Source organism: Tenrec ecaudatus, chromosome 4, assembly GCF_050624435.1.
Source record: "Tenrec ecaudatus isolate mTenEca1 chromosome 4, mTenEca1.hap1, whole genome shotgun sequence".
Lineage (NCBI taxonomy): Eukaryota > Metazoa > Chordata > Mammalia > Afrosoricida > Tenrecidae > Tenrec > Tenrec ecaudatus.
The window spans coordinates 6,141,556-6,160,833 of NC_134533.1; the positions used below are offsets into that span (position 1 = coordinate 6,141,556).

Here is a 19,278-nt window from a genome sequence, read left to right on the forward strand (position 1 = left end):
TACATTCCCCACTGGGAAGGAGCATGTGGCTGGGTAGAGCCGAGAAGGGCACCCAGGAGGGCTTCCTGGAGGAGGGAACCATCTGAAGGAGGCAAAACGGAGCAAACTTAAGGAGAGGGCATTGGTGGCAGTGAAGATAGTTAAGTGGGGTCCATGCAGTCCCATCTAGCTAGGGTGTTGCCAGGGCAGAGGGGTGAGAGTTTACTCTGGTGTGCCCTGATCCTGTCCCCAAGGCAGAGGCAACAGCTGTCCTCTGCCACCCCACCCCCCTCTAAAGACCCTGCACTCTGGAGATGGTACATGTGGGAGTATGTGGGCTGAGCCCTCATCTGCCTTCCTGGCATGCAGGCTGCCACCAGCCCCTGAAGGCAAGTTCTGCCCCATCGTCTCTGTCCCCAGCATGTCTCCCTACAGCCAGAGGAATGCCTGGCCACTGTGATTCAGAGGGGCCGGAAGCCTTGAACCCATAAGGGCCTGATGGGATGAGAGGCCCTGGGCCCATCCCATTACGTACAAGCTGTGTGAAGATGGATACTCAGTGTCTGAACCCTGCACCTTGGTTTCCGATCAAAACCAAACCAAACTCACTGCCATCAAGTCGATGCCGACCCATAGCGTCCCTGTAGGACAGCAGTTTTCAATCTGTGGGTGGAGACCCCTTTCATAGGGGTCGCCTAAGACCAATACATATTTCCGATGGTCTTAGGAACTGAGACACCACTCCTCTACCCATCTCCAGGTGGGTCGGCCCACATGCAAACACGCCCACCTACCAGTGTGAAGACTGTGACCATGCTACACCACGCTCCAAGACAAAATTTCATTTATTTGTCATTAGAAATAAATAGTTCAAAAAAAAAAAGAAATAAATAGTTCATAATATATAATTCCATATTGCTTTTGTGATGAATCACAATGCTTTAATTATGTTCAATTTGTAACCATGAAAATACATCCTGCATATTAGATATTTACATGAAGATTTATAACAGTAGCAAAATGACAGTTATGAAGTAGCAACGAAAATAATGTTATGGTTGGGGGCCAGCACCACATGAGGAACTGTCTGAAAGGGTCGAGGAATTAGGAAGGTTGAGAACCACTGCTGTAGGGCAAGCTATTAACTGCCTCCTGTGGGTTTCCAAGTCTGCAACTGTTTACAGGAGTAGAGGGCCCTGTCTTGTTTTCAGGTTGGGACAGGTGGGCTCAAACTGCTGACCTTCCAGATCACAGCCTAACTTGTAACCACTATGGTCCCAGGGCTCCTTCCTGGTTTGTAGAACCTAGGTAATTGCAGACTCCCCACCCCACAGCCTGCTGTGAGAAGGACTCTTGTTCACGGTTACCAGGCCCCCAGCAGGGGAGTGCCCATACACACACACAGTTGTTAATGGTCCTATTGAGTCGTCCACTCACCTCCCTCAGGAAGGCCTGCACCACATCCCGGTCAGAACTGGGGACAGAGTATGCCACCCGTGTGGACCAGGACCCTCACTCCAGGAACCCAGAGAAAAGCTGCCCCTGAGAGTCCAGCCAAACGGCAAACTTGTGGCGGAGTGGTTTGAGACCCTGTCCCGCCTGATGGTGGTTGCGGTGGGTGCTGGAAGGGCTCTGGGTAGTGGCTGAAGAGGTGGCATGGGGACAGGCTGCTGGCTGGGAGTCCTGCCAGGCTGGCCCTCTCTCAGAGTCCCCTCTGAGTGGCTGCCACCGCAGTGGGAGAGCCACGGGCTGGCCCTTGAAACAGGCTTGCTCCACAGGCAGGATGGAGGAGAAAGTGGCTGGGAGTTTTCCACCCGCAGCGGGGATGGGCGGGAAGCTGAGGTTTGTTCACCAGCACCTGGCATGCTGGAGCTACAGGCCCCCTCGGAGTGCGCGCGAGGCTGAGGTAAGTTGAGGGCTAATCAAAGGCAGCATGCTTCACCCAGCAGGGGAGTACGCCGCTGGAGCTCATTACCCCAAGATGTGGGCTCGGCAGGAAACAGAAATAGCTTCACAAAAGGTTTAGATAAATCCGTGGATGACAGCTCTATTCATGGGCTCTAAGGAGAAGGGGCTGCTTGGGGCCTGCTGTCCCCTGGGTAAGGCACTGGGGAGGAGACCTGGCCCCCCTCAGACCACCAGGCTTGGCTGCAGGGCCCTTGGGGGGCTGTGCCGGTGTTCCTGTTGCTGGAGCCTGGCCTGTGTCCCCGTGGGTCTGCCCTCACCCCCAGCATCCGCAGATACTACTGGGGGGACCTGGGTGCCACCAGTTCTCGGCGCATCCTGGCCAGGCTGTCCCTCGAGGGGCCAGCAGAGGGAGACAGACACCGTGTCCAGTCTCTGCTCCAGCTCTGAGCTGGCTGCTCCCCAGAGAGTCTACTGGTGCCACCTTTGTGCCCTGTGCTGAGCTAGGGTTCTGGTGGGGGTGGCCACATCCTCCCTCCCTGGCTGATTAAAGTCGGAGAGAGAGGGGTCAGGGAAGGGCCAAGATGGCTGGCACCACCACCCACGTGTGCACCGCAGGCTCCCCACTGCAACATCCTCACCACACCAGCAGCACCTGCTCAGGGGGAGCTGTCGGTGATGGTGTGCAAAATAAGGGTGTCTGGCCTCTCACTTTACCTGAGGGAGAGAGAGTGACCCTCCACCTGAGGCTGATGGGGCTCACAGATCGAGGTCAGTGATGCTGCCTCTCTCTCCAGCCTTTGCACCTATTCTGTCACCAGCTGTCTCTCCCATGGCACTCGCTGCCTCTCCGCCAAGTTTGAGAATGCGTTGCAGTGACCACACGCAACTCACACACACTCTTGACAATGAGAGAGTTTAGCAGGGGACAGTGCCAGACCAGCAATGATGCGGGATTCAGGTTTCTGGTCAGGGCAGCTCCTGGGCTGTGCTCAAGGGCAGGAGCCCTGGGGCTGGCCTCTCCCTTTTCGGGCAAGTGTCACAACACTGGCTGTTGTTGTTAGGAGCCTTCGAACTGGTCCCTGCTCATAGCGACCCTGTGTCCAACGGCAGAAAGCACCGCCTGGCCCGGCACCACCCTCACCGTCACGGCTGTGATTCGAGCCCATTGCTGCAGACCATCCATCTTGTTGAGGGTCTGTCTTCCTGCTCATCAAAGTACCAGCGATGCCTCACCATCCGCCCATCCAAGGAGCACGCATGCTGGTCTTCCTCCGAGACACAGGGGCCCGCTTCTGGCAGTCAGCGCCGGGATGCAAACCCGTCACCTGTTCTCTGCTCTGCCATTCCCGTCACCTGTTCTCTGCTCTGCCATTTGCCTTGTCTGGTGCTCCCACTGCGGCTGCGGTGCCACAGCTCTCGCCCCACCTCCTGGGCCTAGGAGGTTCTCAGTGCAGGAACCTCAGGCCCCAAGGAGGTGTTCCGCTCTTGCCATTTCTTAGTGGTAGTAAGGTGCGGGCCCCTCCCCACCCCACCCCTGGCCTCTAGTATGGCTCTGTGTTAAACCTAGCAGGATGGCAAAACTCTCGTCAGCCCCCTGGCCAGATTCCATTCACCTTAAATAAATGGTCCCACCTGCACACAGGTGCCATGGCTTGTTTGTATTATTGGTAAGCTCCCAGATCCCCTTGATGGGCCCCAAGCACTTAATCTGTGTAGCCCCTCTCAACCCCTTGGTGGGAGTTATGGTCACGGGAAGAAAGGCCACACAAAAACCAACTCTTCTGAGGCAGGACCACACAATTAGTAAGTGTACCCTATGAACAGCAGTTACAATACCTGGGCTAAGGGACCAGAAATTTCCCTGGGTCACTCAGAGCCTTGCAAAGCCCCTTCACTTCATTGTGCCTGACTTCCCCCACAAGCGAGTGAGCTTAGAGGTTCAATTCCATGACAGTTCATTCTAAATCCAGTAGGGTCTTTCTTCAGTGTGCTTGGTGGAGGTGGTGGTAGGCAGCTGCCTCTGGTGCCCTGTTCTCTGTGAGCTGCCACGTCACAATACTGAAATGCTCCTGGCGGGCAGGGCCTGCCTAGGCCCTATTAGGCAGCAGAGTCCTCTGCACACAGTAAGTGCTACTGGAAGCTTCTTGGAGTTGGCTTGCCCACAGGTCTGAGTGCTACCTCTCCCAGCCCCACCCGGGCAGCAGGGTTCTCCTTTTGGTGACTGGCCATCTCCCCAGCCCCTCTGGGAAGCTGTCTCCCACCACCTCGCCCTGCCACCCCCACCCCCCATGCCACAGCCCTTTGTCCCCCTTCTGAAGTGACCGCTTGATGAAAACCCATCCAGCTCCACCACGGAGCAAAGCTAGCGTCAGTGCAGGCAGCTCTGGTCTAAGATGATGCCTGAGAGGGCAGCGAGGGAGCAGGCTCTTAGGACGAGGATGGCAGATGCAGGGCAGACCCGGGGGCTTCTGACTCCTCTCCTTCCAGAACTGAAGGTGCCCTGAGGAGGCCCCTTCCCCGCCTCCACTCTGTCAACTCCAAGGGCAGTAAGGATGCTGTCTACGGTGCAAGGCCAAATCAAATCCTCAGGGGGGTTTCTTAAGAAAGGATGATGCTTTTAACACAGAGGACTGAGGCCAGGGTCCTAGATCTGTCTATCCTGTAGTGGAGTCTCCGCTGGAGACAGGTTCCACAAGGCAGGATAACAGAGAGACAGAGGAGGGGGAGGGTGGCATTCCAGAGAGAGAGGGGACATTAGGAAAGACAGCAGGACAGGGCATGAGGGCAGGCAGCAATAATATTGTGTGATGGAATGCTTCTTAGTGGCAGGGACTTGGCCGGCACTAATTCAGCTGCCCTTATTTGAGGATGGTACAAGTGACACCACTTCCGTTTGTAGAGAGGGGCGAAGGACTTGTCCAAGACCCCACAGCTAGTGAATATGGAGCCAGCAAGCCTCATTTTATTCCCCACTCTCCCATCTCCCACTCATGCTGCAGTGGGTGGGATGGGGTGGCCCCAGGGCGGCATCTATCTTCTGCCCACCCCCGAAGGCAGAGAGAAGTCCAGTTTCCAGGAGGCTTGTGAGAAGGCCGAGGGAGGGAGGGGGCTGTGGGGAGAAAGGGGCAAGGGCGGGAACAGCCAGCAGTGACTCAGCAGGGGAGGATGCATGTATCTGTCAGCCCAGGGAGAGGTAACCCCATACCTCTGCCAGGGGAGACGGAGTCACAGAGCCTGCGGCATGGGTTGGCCAGGGCAATGGAATATCCCAGAGAATGGCGGTAGGGCTCCAGGCAGACCAGGGTGGAGCTGAGCTCCTGGGGGGAGCCCTTGTCCCTGCCCTCCTCACACACCCATCACCCAGACATCCTCACAGATGGGGAGATGGAGTTCAGGTCAGGCAGGCCAGAGGCACTCCAGGCCCTGACTCCACTCGCAGGGAGGCAGGGGGGGTGTCATCTGGGAGGCCTAGGCTGGTTCACGTGTGGGTGAGGGAACCAGGGCAGGGCAGGCCCTGTGCCCCGGGGTTTCCGCTGACATCATGGCCAGTTCAGGGTGAGCCAGGGCCCTCCGGAAGGAAAGAGAAAGTGCACACCGCACGCCCAGCACCGAACCCTGGGGCGCAGACGCTGATCAAGGGGAAACTGTCTCCTGGGGATGTGGAGTTTGCAGTGTCCTGAGCTGACTCCTCTGACCCTAGCAGAGTCTCTCATTACAGACAATAGTGTGCCCCTGGGAAAGCAGAGGGGAGCTCAAGGTTGCCTTGGGGTGGCCTGTAGCTACAGGGTTTCAGATCCTTCCAATCTGACTTGGCCCCACACATGGTCTTGCCCCCACCCAGTCTGGAGGGGCTGGGGTGGGCTCCTGGAAGTGTCACACAGCCAGGTCCTGGGCTCCCCTCCAGGCAAACGGGACCCTCACAGAATCCCAAGAAGGCCCCCTGTCCCCAGGTTGTGGCTAAGAGCACCCATCTACACACCCATCTCTTCTGTCCAGGAGCCACCTGTCAGGGGTAGTCCGGGGACTTCATCTCCCTAGGTCCTTGTTTCCTCGTGTAAACAGGGAGCCAGCCACACCAGCTCCGGGCTAGATGACAGCGAGCACACCAAGCTCAGCGCAGGACCAGGTGAAGCCAGAGTTCGACTCCTTGACGTTGGCCTTGCTGTCAAGGCACAGGCACTGAGCAGTCTCGCAATGCCCACTGCAGGCTCCTGTCCCTCAGTATGAAAGAACAGACATTCAGTGAATGAATGAATGAGTGAATGTGCTAACCCAGCTCCAAGTCCTGATGTGCTGGGTGGGGTGTGTGTGGGGGTGCCAGACTAGAGGCCCCAGGGCTCAGGCTCCCAGGAGGACCTCAGCCAGCCCTGCGTGTTGGTTCCGCAGCTAAAAGATGTTTAGAGAGTACTCGCTCACTTTGGCGGCAACGCTCACTTTGGCGGCACATATACTAAAATTGGAACAATACAGAGATTAGCATGGTCCCTGTGCCAGGATGACATGCAAATTCGTGAAGAGTTCCATATTAAAAAAATAAAAGACATTTAGAGAGGCTGCCCTGGGCATGCCAGCTATGGGGGAGGGATGGAGAGAAGGTGGGCTGGGTGACCACCAGCCCCATCCCCTAGGAGGACAGCTCTGTCACTATATGATGTCAGCCCAGTTCCAGAGGCTGCTCAAGCCCAGGACACCTGCCCCTGCTGTCTGGCTAAGGGGCAGGTGGTTGGCCCAGAGGGGTGAGTGGCCTTGTCCCAAGGCTATCTATCTTGAGACTCCCAGCCTGGTCCACCCTGAGCACCTTCGCCTGTGACTCCCTGTCCTCGCCCATCAAACTCTTGGCCCTTTCTGCCTACAGCCCCCTAATTCGGGGTGGGTATGGTGTCCTTGTGACCAGGTGGAAATTCTTGAAGGGAGGGTGGGGGTTCTGGGCCTCTCTGTGCTGTGCAGGCCCTGCACTGGTGGGGACTGAGGAGAGGCTGGCAGGGGGAATGCACCTTGGACCAGATGGAGCGGGGACTCCCTGAGGCTATGTGCCCCTGGAGCTTGACAAGGTGGTGTCTCCTCAGACCTCTGCCCACATGTCCCCCCCAGCAGCCACCCCAGAATGTGAGGGCTGGAAGCAGGCAGCCCTCTGAGACCCTGAGGGGGGCAGAAAAGTGTCCCAGAAACCAGAAGACAGCCACCTGTCCTACCCTAAACCTCAGAACCCTTGGAGGTGGGGCTCTGCCACCGCCCCTTTCTCCTGCCCCTACGGGGGGGGGGGACTTGGCAGAATAAAGGCCCCGTCTGTATTCCAGCCCCCACCCCCTGCTGGCAGCTCCCAGCCTGCTGCCTTTGCCCGGACATGGCAGAGGGGCACTGGCAGCTTGGAAATGGAGTGGATTTTCCCCTTGGCAGGGTGGCAGCAGGGGGAGGGAAGCGGCTGGGCCCCCACTGAGTGAGGGGAGAGGGCAAGGAGGCAAGCCTGGACAAGAGGGCAGGGTTGGTGGGATCAGGACACCAAGGATTTAAGACAAACTGGCGGCCTTGTGTAGCACCACTCATCCTTGTGCCCACCTGGCCTGGCTCCCCCTTCCAGCAGGCAGCCCCCCTCCAGCCCGCCCAGCTCCTGCAAACCTATGTTTTCTGGACTCTCAGAGGGATCTTGTGCAGAGGTGGGGGCAGCCGTGTCCAACTTTCCCCGCCTTCTGCTTCAGCGCCCCTGCTTCTCCCCTCCTCCCTCTTCACCCCTGCTTCTTTGTGTCTCCTCTTTCCTTCCCTGATCCCCTTTCTTCTCACTCCTCCTCCCGGCCCCCCACCCTTTCTCCATCCCCCCCCTCTCACTTTGCCCCCAGCTCTCCCGGCCCCCTCTTCCTCATCTTGGGTGGGAGCTGCTTTCTCCCTGACTCAGCAAGGTGCTTTATAAGGTGCTGAGGGGCTCCGCCAAATCCAAACCACATTGTGCAGCCAGCTCAGCTCTGAGGAGCTCGGAGCTGCTGCACAGCAGAGGAATGGGGCTGCCCTGCCCTCTCCCGCCAAGGCATCTGCAGGACCCTCCTGGCTAGCCTCAGTGCCTGTCACCAGTCACCCACTGAGCAGCTGCCTTTGCGACCTTGTCATGGGCATCACGAGATGAAGATGGTGTCACTGGAACGCCAATGCCCTGATTACATGGGAGAGGTGGAGGGGTGCTGTGGGGAGGCCCAAAGCAGGGTTCTAGGGCCCCTAGAGGGCAGCTGTCCTCTGAGCGGCTACTGGTGACCAAGAGAGTCCCCTGCCCCCAAGCCCAGTCCAGCTCCTTTTTCCCAGCCCTTTCTCTCCTCCTTTAGGGGGAAGGGGGGGAAAAAGAGTGAGGGAAAAAAAAACAACAACCAACAACAAAGTCTGTCCCACTCCAGTGAGGTAATTGAAAACAAACTTCTCCACCCCCCCCACCTCCACCCCCCCACCCTGTCCTTGCTGTACAGAAAAGGGAAGCGCTGCCCCAGGGGGCCCAGGCCTCAACTCGGACTCAGGGATGAAGGGGCTCTGGCTGACTTCCAGTGCACCCCTTTTCCTGGGGGGAGGGGGTACACCCTCTCTTGGGCAGGAATGGGGGATAGGGAGGCTTCACCTTCCAGGTCTGGCCCCCACCCACCTCTCAGCCCTCAGAACAACAAATCAACAACAAAGGCGACCTCTTCCTGAGTCTTACATTGGTGGCCTGGTGCATACCAGCCAGGGGGATGCTTTGACACCCCGCCCCAAGAAAAGTCCTAAGTGGGATGTCTGCAACCCCCAGAGGAGGCTGCTTCCGTTGTGACCCCGGCAGCCTTCTGGCAAGAAAGGAGACCCTGAAGGGGTGGACAGGCTTCCGATTACGGTCCCCTAGGTATCAGCCCACGGGCCCAAGACAGGCCTGAGGGAAGGGAGGGGGCAGGGCACTCCATAGGGACCACAGGGAAAAAGTCACAAGCCAGACCCCTGAGGAAGGAGGTGGTGGCGAGAGGCTTTCCGAGGAAACAGTTCGCAGACCCGGGCTCCGGGCCACCCATCGCTGGTGTCGGGAGCTCCTGGCTGAGTCACCGTGGAAGCCGCTGGTGTCGGAACTGGTCCGCTGCCGCGTGCTGATGAGCGACTTAGAGATCCCCTGCCCGCCGGCCCGCCCGCGTGCACTGGCCGCCCTGGTCACCAGCGGCATGAAGAACCTCGCGAACTTACGGGGAAAGACCCCCGACAAATGCCCGCGCTCTCCCCGCCGGGGCGGCGGTGGGCCTGCGTGGCGGGCGGGAGGCGCGGGTGCCCTCCGCCTCTCGGCCCCCCCGCTGGGGGCACTGTGAGCTGGGCAGTCACCTGCCCCAGCCAGCGCCTCACTTAGCCAGCTTCGGGAAATGGGCGGCGGGACAATAGGCAAGGGGGGCGGTCGGCCCAGACAAAGGGCAGCAGGAAAAACACCATCACTTGCAGCGAGGCCAGCTCGCTGGCATTTGGGAAAGTGTGTCACTGCATGTACTGGGGCGGCAGGGAGGGGAGGTCAGCGAGGAAGAGGCTAGGTAGGGTGGGAGCAGGGCAGGGCTCTGCGCCATGACTCGGGGGTGGGGGGTGTCCCTCGGGGGAGAAGAGAGGCAGGGGACTGGCGTACTACCAGGCTGGTCGCCCAGTTTGCCGACGGGCCGATGCCCTCCCCGTCCCCTCCCCCAGGAGGCCCAGGGTGGTACCGCCACCGCCTCGCCTCACCTCATCCCCCCTCGGTGCAGTGGGAGGGAGCCGAGCCCCAGAAGCCCTCCCATCCCTCCTCCCCTCCTCCCCCCACCCCGGGGAGGGCCGCTACAATTTGTGGTTACAGCTTTACACGTCAGAAAAAAAAAAGTTTGCAGAATGTCCCACACTGAAAAAAAAAAAAACCCGAAACCGAGCGAAAAAAACCTGCGAGTGGGCCTGGCGGATGGGCTTATTACAGCTTCGCCGGAGCCGCGGCTCGCCCTCCCGCCCCGCCAGCCTCGGAGAGGAGCCGCGCCCGCCGGCTGCCCCCAGCCCCATGGACCTCCGAGCAGGTAGGAGCCCGGCCGAGCCCCGGCCCCCGCCCCCGCCCCGCGCCCAGATCCGGTTCCCGTCCTCCCCCGGGAGCGGCTCGGGGCCGGGCTGGGGAGCTGCCCGCCCGCCAGCCGGGCTCGGGCCGGGGAGGAGCGGCCGGGCGCCCCCGAAAGGGGCCGGGCGGGGACCCGGCATTCCAGGAGTCGGCTCGGCGGGGCCGGAGGTGGCCCGGGGCGCGGGGGAACTCGGCCACCTGGAGCCGCGGGCGGTGGCGTCCCGGGGGGCCCTGGCGGAGCCGGCGTCCTGGGGGCACGGCCGCGGCGGGGGCGCGGGGCGGCAGAAGCCAGGAGGGAGGCGGGAGGCGGGCAGCGGATGGGGAGCGGGCGGCGGGCAGGGCCGGCCAACTCGCGGGACTCGCGCAGCCCGCCCGAGCCCACCATGCAGCCCGCGGCCGGCGAGCCGGCGGCAGGTAGGGTCCGGGTGCGGGCTGCCGCGGGGGCCTGGGAGTGATTAGCGCGGGGGGCGGGCGCAGCCCGGTCGGAGCTGCAGGAAAGAGTCCGTCACCGGCCGGGGAGCGGCGGTGGCGGCGGGCCCTTCCCCAGCGCTGGCCGGGCGGAGGGCGGGCCGGGCGGGGAGCTGGCGCGCGGGAAAGGGCAGCGGCCCGTCCGGGCCCGGGAGCCCCGAGCCGCCCCCGCCGCCGGGCAGGGAGCGACCCGGCGGGAGTGGGCCGGGGCCACACAGGGGAAGGAGCCGCCACGGGAGGGGGGCCTGAAGCGAGAGGTCACGGCGGTGGGGGGCGGGGGGAAGCCCCGCCGCCCAGCTCAGGGCCGAGTCGTCGGGTCGCCCAAGCCTCTCCATTCTGCTCGCCCCCCGCCCCCACCTTCCAGCCAAGAGACTCCACACAGTGCTCCCGGCAGACCCCCATCCCAGGGAACCGGCCCTGTTTTCTCAGGGGCCGCCTGGCCCTCCCCCAGGGTAGGAAGGGCTATGGGGAGGGGGAGGAGTGGGCAGCAAGGAACTGAGCCTTGGGGTGGGGGCGACCAGACATATGCCTCTGTTGTGAGTGCTCCAACACAGCCTGATGCCACTGCCTGGTTTCCGTACCCTGTACCCGACAGACAGGCCAGCCCGGGGCCACATAGCTAACCAGGCTCCAGGCCACTGTCCCACTCCTGTCTCCCTCCAGCCCTGCTGATAGGATAATAGACCCCTTTCCCCTCCACACCCTCAGACCCACAGCCCGTCCAGTCCCAGGTCTGTGCCACCACCCCCTCCCCCCAGCTCCTCAGCACCGCACTTCACATTCTTCCCCACAATCCCACCTGCCTGTTCCCACCTGGCTAGGCCTGGTCCCCCAGCCCCTCCCACAGCCTCCTTCAGTCTTCATAACACCACCCTTTCCAAAGCACCCACACACACTTTCACTGCTCCTCAGCAAGTCCCCTGCCACTGGCTTCCCGCGGCACACCCTAGGTTCCTCCCAGGGCCCAATGGGAATCCTCCCATTCAAACCAAAGCCCACTCCTGTCTCAACTGCTAGCTTCCGGGACCCTGCTTCTCTGGGCCAGTTCTTTCTTTCTTTTGCTCTGGAAGAGAAAAGAAGGGGGCAGCATCGATGGAGTCCCCGTGTCTCAGCTGGGGGGAAATAGGGTCCTGAGTGCAAGCCTACCTTTCAGGAGCCCGGTCAGCCCCACTGTCTCAGGCCTCCAGGCGTCCTCAGCAGTCTGGGGGAGAGCGCACAGGAGGGGGCAGAAGGGAGAGGGCTCCAGGGAGAGATGGGCGTTTTCTGGGCCTTCCTTTCCACCTCTCTTGGGCCTTTCTTGGGACTCCACAGCACAGCATCCATAGCACCCTTGGCCCACCCCACTTCTAGTCCTTGCCCTGGGGATTGGTCTCCCCCCTTAGCCCAGTCTGAGCCTTTCACCAACACCTTCAGAACTCTCTCTGAGGTGTCTCTCTGGTTTCACCCCCAGTCCTAACTACCAGACCATTTTTGCCTGTCTGCACTCTCCCCCGCTGAGCGAGGCGGCCATGGACTGACCAGGGGCTGAGGGCCTGCCTGGGCAGCAAGGTCAGGGCCCCGTGTGTGTTCCTGCAAGGAGTGGGGGACGGCGGGTTTAGTGCCCAGGGATCTGGATGGAATTAGGGGCCGGGCAGGCAGGGGCCAGGATTGGGGGGGGGGGGGCGGAGGCTGCAGCAGGAAACGTGAGCTGCCCTCATTAGACCCTCACGTGTTCCTCGGCTTTATAAACACGGGGAGTTGGGATGTAAACAATCAGTGGGCAGCAGCCAGAGCAGAGCTGGGGGGGGGAGCAGCACCATGGGAGGGGGCTACCATGGCTCCTCTGGGACCCACTCGTCAGGTCCACCTGCAGGCTGCCCACTGCACACTCTCGCCTGGGTTGACCCTGCTAGGTGCCACCCCAGGTATCCACCCGCAACAGGCTGCAGTGTGGAATTGGACACCTTCTGGCCCCAACATGTGGTGTGGAGGGGCTCCTGTTTTTGACTCTAGCCCTCTTGCCTTCTTGCCCAGTGGGCTGGTCAGTAGGCTCCTCTGCGCCCCCATACACACACCCCTGCAGTGACACAGTTACCTCAGAACTGAAATATTCCTGGAAATACCGGCCTCGTCTGGTTAATTTCACGAGCCGTTTTTCTGCCCAGATGACTTCGCTCTTGTTTATCCAAAGGTCTCCCCGCCCCACAACCCCATGTGAGGAGCTGGTCCCCCAGGAGGTCTCACAGGGCGCAGGAGAGGAGGGGGCAAGCAGGACCAGGGTAGGTTCCTGACCATCCCTCCTCTGGATGAAATGCAGGGCCAGCCCAGAGCCCTGGCTAGCAGGGTACCCTCGGAACAGGTCCCCCTTTCAGCAGACTTGGCACTGTCAAGATTGGAGCTAGGTCAGACTCCCTCCTGAGGGCTACCTGAAGGCTGACAGGGTTGCCTGCTGCCCCCCAGCAGGTTACCACCCTCCAAAGCAAAAGCTGCGTGGCCCCACAGGATCCTGGCGTTGGCTCAGCCAGGGACCCTGGCGTTGGCTCAGCCAGGGACCCGGTGGAGCTCAAAGAAGGGAGGGACCTAGAGCTGGTCTTGGGATGTGGAACTAGGAGCAGGAAGGAACTTAGTCTGGCCAGAGCTAGGGATGGGAAGTTAGGATGAGAGGAAAGTTCAAAATGTGCCCACCCCTGATCTACACCCAGAGCCTTTCACCTAAGAGAACAGTGTCCCTATGACCAGGTCCACACTCCTCCCAACTCCACTAATAGAGTCAGTCAGTCAAGCACCTGGAGCCCTGATGGCCCAGTAGGTTGCTAACCACAGGCCAGTAGTTCAAACCCACTAGCTGCTCAGCAGGGGGGGAGGGGGAGGAGGAAGCTTTCTGCACCTGGAAAGACTGGCAGCATCAGAAACCACAGGAACCGCTCTGGCCCATTCCATACGCTCGCTGAGTCAGAATTGACTCAATAGCAATGAGTTTGGTTTGGTTTCTGAGTCAAACATCTCAAAGAGCCAGTCAGTGGGCCACTGACCCCTGGACAGTGATACACAATGAGTTCTACTTTGTGGCCATCGTCGAAACCCGAACCCAGCACTGTCAATCAAACTCCTCTCATCGCTACACTCCAGGCCCTTTCCTGACTGGGGTGTCTCTGTATGCCATCACGTGGGTGCTCACTCACAGCACCCACAAAAGACAGAGTAGAACTGCCCCAACTGCCTGCTCCCTCGCCTGTACACTTTTCAGGACAGGCTCCTGGTGGCACAGCGGCTAAAGCGCTCTGTAGAGCATCAAGAGGTTGGAGACCCAAACCCACCCGCTGCTTCACAGGGAAAGATGTGGCAGTGTTAGCGACCCTATGGGCCAGTTCTCCTCGGCCTTACAGGGTCCATGTAGGCCTGAATAGATGTGATGGTGCTGGATTTGCCATCCTGATGGGGGCAGACTGCCAGGTCTCTTCTTGTGGAGCTAAGGGTCCGTTTGCACGACGGAGTTTTCTGTGAACAGTGCCACCAGGGGTCTTTGTCCCTCACTCACTTCCATGTCGGTTCCAACCCATAGCAACCATATGGGACTGAGCAGAACTGCCCCCGAGGCTGTAACTTTTTTTTTTAATACTTTTACTGAGGGCTCATATCTCTTATCACAATCCACAGGCTGTAACTCTTTACAGGAGTAGAAAGCTTTGTCTTTCTCTCATCCTAATGCTAGTGTCATCAAATTACATCCAACTTTTGAAAAACTATCACAGCTACTCTCATCTTTGTAGCACCAAGAGGAAGCCACTCATGACTTTACACCTTCCCAAGCTGAAACCCCAACTAGCCTTTGTAATGACACGCCACACCCAAGCTACCCTCAGCTCATCCTCTGCCTGCCCAAACCTAACCACATCTCCTGCAGGACCCAAACACCAACCCAGTCCCAGCGTCTAAATAGCTGCGACCCATAAAGCAGGGCTTCCCTGGAGCGCGCGCTGGTCTGCCTTGCTGCAGAGGCTCCGCCTGCCTACTGCAGACAGACTGGATCCTCAGAGACTTCCTAGAGAGCCCCAGCCCAGGTGATCTCTGTGTGTGCATAAGATGGCAGCCGAATCAAATGGGGATCTTGCTCAAATGTTGGTCCCGTAATTCTGATTCAGTCTCTCATCGGGGTAGGGGAGGACGGGAAAGGCAAACTCAGTAGCCAATCATTGAGCCAGAATGAACCAGGTGGCAGTCCTGCTTTGAAAGTAATCCCCAAGTCCTTGAGTCTAACCCAGCCAATGCCAGTGTTGTTCCTGTCCCATCCAAAGCCTAGCTCCTTGCCTCGACCCATTGCCTATTGAGTCAAGACTAGTGCTCTTGACCTAGGACCCCACCGGGAAGGATGGAGTGCCTGTTGTTCATCTGTCTTTGGGCCTGGCCTCTGAATCCTGGAAGCCCACATGCTTGGCCACTATTAGCAGATAAACCTGATTCATCAAGCGCATTTCTCTCCTCCCACCTGCACGTGCTCTTTCTCTCTTAGTCTGCCCTGCAGGGTGCTGGAGAAGCCTCACTCAGGTCATCCTTCCCCTTTGCCAGCACCCTAGGTGAGAATGGGCAGAGCTCCATACTGAGGCCAATCCCTGAGTGTTCATGATGCCCCTCCAATATAATTACGACCCTGTGTGTCCCCTCCCCAAGAATCCCATTGTACTGACTCTAGAAGTCAGCCACCATGTCCCTCAGCCCTCCCTGCTCACACTCCCCCCAAAACTGAGAGGCGCTGCTTGCTTCCCCTCATGCTGGGCTGGAAGAGACGGCCAGGTATACACACCGTCCAGGAATGGCCCCAGCCTGCCTTGTACATACACACAAACACACACGTTGGCACACATGCAATCAAAGACATGACAAACCGCTCTCTTAGCTGCCACACAAACATACTCTCAAGTATTTCTATCTGCTGATAGGCCGCCCCTCCCCTCACACACATGCACACGCCTCTACATCCACTTTCTTGGGCCAGGAATACATCCCCTCCTCCATCCCCTCTGCCTCCCATCTGGCGTTCCCTCGCGCCGCCACCCCCCACTCTCTCCTGGCCCAAGGTGGGGACAGACACCTGAGGGGCTGCCAGCTGCTTCCCCTCTGGGCCTGCCCCCCCTCACTCTCCTGTCTTCCTGTCTGCAGGGGACTCGTGGGGGCTGCTAGCTTGCCTGTGCACTGTGCTCTGGCACCTCCCTGCAGTGCCAGCCCTCAACCGCACAGGGGACCCAGGGCCGGGCCCCTCCATCCAGAAAACCTATGACCTCACCCGCTACCTGGAGCACCAACTCCGAAGCTTGGCTGGGACCTACGTGAGTATCAGGGAGTCTGGGAACTGGGTGAAGAATGAGGTTAGGAGTGGGGGGACCTGGTGAGTGATGGGGTGCTGAGGAGGGGCCCTTTGGCTCCAAGCAGTCTCCCTGTCTGGTCTATCTCCTGCCCTTCCCTCCCGTGCCCCCCCCACCCCCCGGCCCCAGGACTAGGCATGTGGGCAGGCCTCGCACCCGCCTTGGCCCACGGCCCCACTGGCTGCTGGCCCAGCCGCCCGCCTCCCCCTGGGGGCCAGGGAAGTCTCCTCTGTTTACCCCGTGTTGTGGTGTCTCTGGCACGGGCAGGCAGGGTGGGGATGGAGGGGCCCCACCTCCCATGTCTGTGTTCCAGCTCGCCCCTGCCCCCATTCTGGGGCCCTGTGGCTCAGGACCCCCGGGCCTCCCTTCTGTCTGCCTCTCCCACCTTGGTTGGGCCTTCTCAGGGTCCTGGGAAAGGGGGCCACAGGGACCCAGGCAGGTGGTGGAAGGGGCTCAGGGTGGGATGAGTGTGGGCCCAAGGTGTTTGGAAGCCCAGGAGGGAAGACCGAGGTCAGAGGAGCCAGGGGCCGTGGGGAGCTGGCCGCTCTTCCGAGTTCCTCTCCAGTCCCAGACCCCATTCGGCAGCCAGGGAAGGAAGGGGAGGAGGGTGGCGGGGAGCTGGCTCCAGCCCCAGGACACACCGAGGAAATTAGTTTGTCTCTGTGCTTGTCAGTGTGTGAACCTCCCCCGGGCCCTCAATCCCAGGCCTCGCCCCTCTCCTTCCCTTTCTCACCGCTGACATGGCCTCGGCCCTTTCCGGGGCCCCCGGCCTCTCCCTAGGACTGGCAAGGGCTCTGCCCTGGCTCCTCCACGCCTTCCAGACCCTTCCTCTGCCCGTCTCTCCAGATGCCTCGGTGTCTTCCCTGCTCTGACCAGCAGAGCCCTTCCTTGGGGTGTCAGTGGGTACCCGCATGTCTCCTGACCCTGCAGACAGCTGGGTCCCAGCAAGTACAGAGCGAACGAGGCAGCCCTGTCTCCCTGGCCAGAAAACCAGTCTCCCTTCTGCTACCCTTCTAGTTCCCGACCCCACTTCTCTCCTGCCTACCCCTGCCAAATTTCTACACCCTCTGCCTCCACTTCCTCTCCACCCCCTCACTCCTTAACCCCCTGCGAGTCGGCCTCCAGTTCGCTGCAGTGGCTGCTCTCCAGGGCCGGCGGAGGCAGCCTTCACGCCACTCAGTCACCTCTCCTCACTCACTCTCCCAACTGGGACTCTGTTTTGCAGCTACACTGTCAAGCTCTGCAGTCTCCTGGGCTCCTCTCCTGGCCTCCTCTACTTCTGCCTTGCCTGCAGCACCTCCTCTTGCTCTCCACCTGCCGCTGGGCAGTCTTCAGGGCCCGACTGAGTGCCCACTGCGGCCTTTCTCTCTCTGCATCTCTCAGCAGCGCTTCATTTGCCGCCTTCCTGCCAGTGGCAGCTGGCCGGAGAGGTGTGGTGTGGACACCAAGCCAGTAGCAGGGCAGACCTGCAGTAGACACTCCTTCTCAGAGCCACTGCTCTGTCCCCCCTCCCCATGGTCCTCTCCTTTCTGCAGCTGAACTACCTGGGCCCCCCTTTCAACGAGCCTGACTTCAACCCACCTCGGCTAGGGGCTGAGACCCTGCCCCGGGCCACCGTCAACTTCGACGTGTGGCGCAGCCTCAATGACAAACTGCGGCTGACCCAGAACTACGAGGCTTACAACCACCTTCTGTGTTACCTGCGTGGCCTCAACCGCCAGGCCGCCACAGCCGAGCTGCGCCGGGGCCTGGCCCACTTCTGCACCAGCCTCCAGGGCCTGCTGGGCAGCATCGCTGGCGTCATGGCTGCCCTAGGCTACCCGCTACCCCAGCCCCTGCCTGGGACAGAACCCGCCTGGGTCCCCGGCCCTGCCCACAGCGACTTCCTCCAGAAGATGGACGACTTCTGGCTGCTGAAGGAGCTGCAGACCTGGCTGTGGCGCTCAGCCAAGGACTTCAACTGGCTCAAGAAGAAGATGCAGACACCAGCAGCGGCAGTCACCCTGCGCTTGGAGGCTCCCTCCTTCTGATGGCAGCCTGCTGCCCCTCCCAAACCTGTAACTGCCAACACCTGTTGAGCCAGGAGATGGATGCCATGAGCCTCTGGGGCTTCCCTGGGTGTGATGCAGTGGCCTGGTCCCACCCCCGCCCCCACCTCCCCAAGTCCTGCAGGTCTGGGAAAGAGGTGCAATAGCCCCATCCCATGCCCACAGGAAGTACTGGTTACAGGAGCCCTGTGTGGGCTCAGTTGGCGCCAAGGCCTCACACCCCGGCTTCCTGCCACTGCCACCCACACCACTCAGCTCCTCTGGCGCATGTCCTAGAAGTGTGACAGCAACGCCGGGACTGGGGCTGCCACAGCAAGTGCCTTCTAGGGGGGAAGCCTTTTGGCTGCTTCCTCTCCTTGGAAACGGGTGGTTTCCCTATTCTGAAGCCCTTCCACAGGGCCAGCTCAGGAAGCAAACCGGGTGGCTGGCAAGACTGAGCAGGAAGAGGGGTAGAGTGAAAACTGCAGATTCGGGCCAGATGGGGTCAGCCTCAAGGTGGCCTGCGCCCAGTGAGATGATGCAGAGGGGCAAGGCAGACTGGATCCAGAGGCCACCAAGGTAGCCAGTGGCCCTGGTGGCCCAGCCAGCCATATGGAGCAGTAGGGCCATGCCTGGAGGGGTCCACCAGCAGGCATTGGGTGCCAGCTCACTCCCTTGTCTCAGGCTGGGGAGGGCCACTGTGGCCACAGCCACAGGATTTCCTGAAAGTTTACATTGCAGTAGCATTTGGGGGTGTGGGAGCAGTTCCCCCTGGCTCTGCCCCCAGCTCCACCCACTCATGACTCTAAGTTTGTGGTATTAATATTTATTTATTTGGAGATGTTATTTATTAGATGATATTTATTGCAGAATTTCTATTCTTGTATTAACAAATAAAATGCTTTCCCCAGAACATCCTCTCTGGTCTGACAGTTCCCCTCCCCTCCCTGTCTCTAGAGAAGGTCCACTCCGAAGAGACCTCGTCCTTCCCCCCAGGGAACGCACAGCTCTGACCCCAAACGGCCTGTAGGTGTCCCTTCCCTTCCTCCACTCTGTCCTCCTCACCCTCTCCTTCATCAGTAACGTCATAGCCTCATAGGTCTGCTCCGTGCTCTGACCACCCCTTCTCCAGCTGAGCAGAGCTGTTCATCTGTTCCTGCGGGGCCCACTCCAAGCAGCTAGACTCTGGGGACTTGGTTCCCAGGGACCCCATCTGCAACTGCCCATGGGGGACCCAAGAGCAGTACCCCTCGATGTCTAAGGCCAATCTCAGCTAGACCTCCACCTGCCTTCTCCAACAGAAGGAAGTACGAGGGGACTTTCAAAAGTTCCCGCCAAAGTACCATTGTCTTTCCATTCTATTTCTCCACAGCCTTTTGAAGGCTTCTTGGACACTTACAACCAAATCTGCTCACATACCTAAACCGTTCTCACCGACTCAATTCTGACTCACGGACAGATAACTGCCCTGTAGGGTTTCTGAGGCAGGAAGTCCTTGTGAGAGCAGACA

At 60.0% G+C, this 19,278-nt stretch overlaps 2 protein-coding genes and 1 non-coding gene across 3 annotated transcripts in view; 2 read left to right on the forward strand and 1 right to left on the reverse strand.

Annotated features, from left to right (window-relative positions):
* Positions 1-19,278, reverse strand: part of RAD9A (RAD9 checkpoint clamp component A) — a 53,290-nt gene that overhangs the window by 9,358 nt on the left and 24,654 nt on the right. The gene's annotated exons all lie outside the window — the stretch shown is intronic.
* LOC142447518 (U6 spliceosomal RNA) lies at positions 6,316-6,417 on the forward strand. Its single transcript, XR_012784215.1, has one exon. It is a non-coding gene; the product is annotated as a U6 spliceosomal RNA (small nuclear RNA).
* Positions 9,771-18,671, forward strand: CLCF1 (cardiotrophin like cytokine factor 1). The gene is made up of 3 exons (XM_075545286.1): positions 9,771-9,899; positions 15,539-15,705; positions 17,277-18,671. Exons 1-3 carry the CDS (start codon positions 9,791-9,793, stop codon positions 17,769-17,771), a joined length of 771 nt encoding a protein of 256 aa, XP_075401401.1. The 5' UTR covers positions 9,771-9,790; the 3' UTR covers positions 17,772-18,671.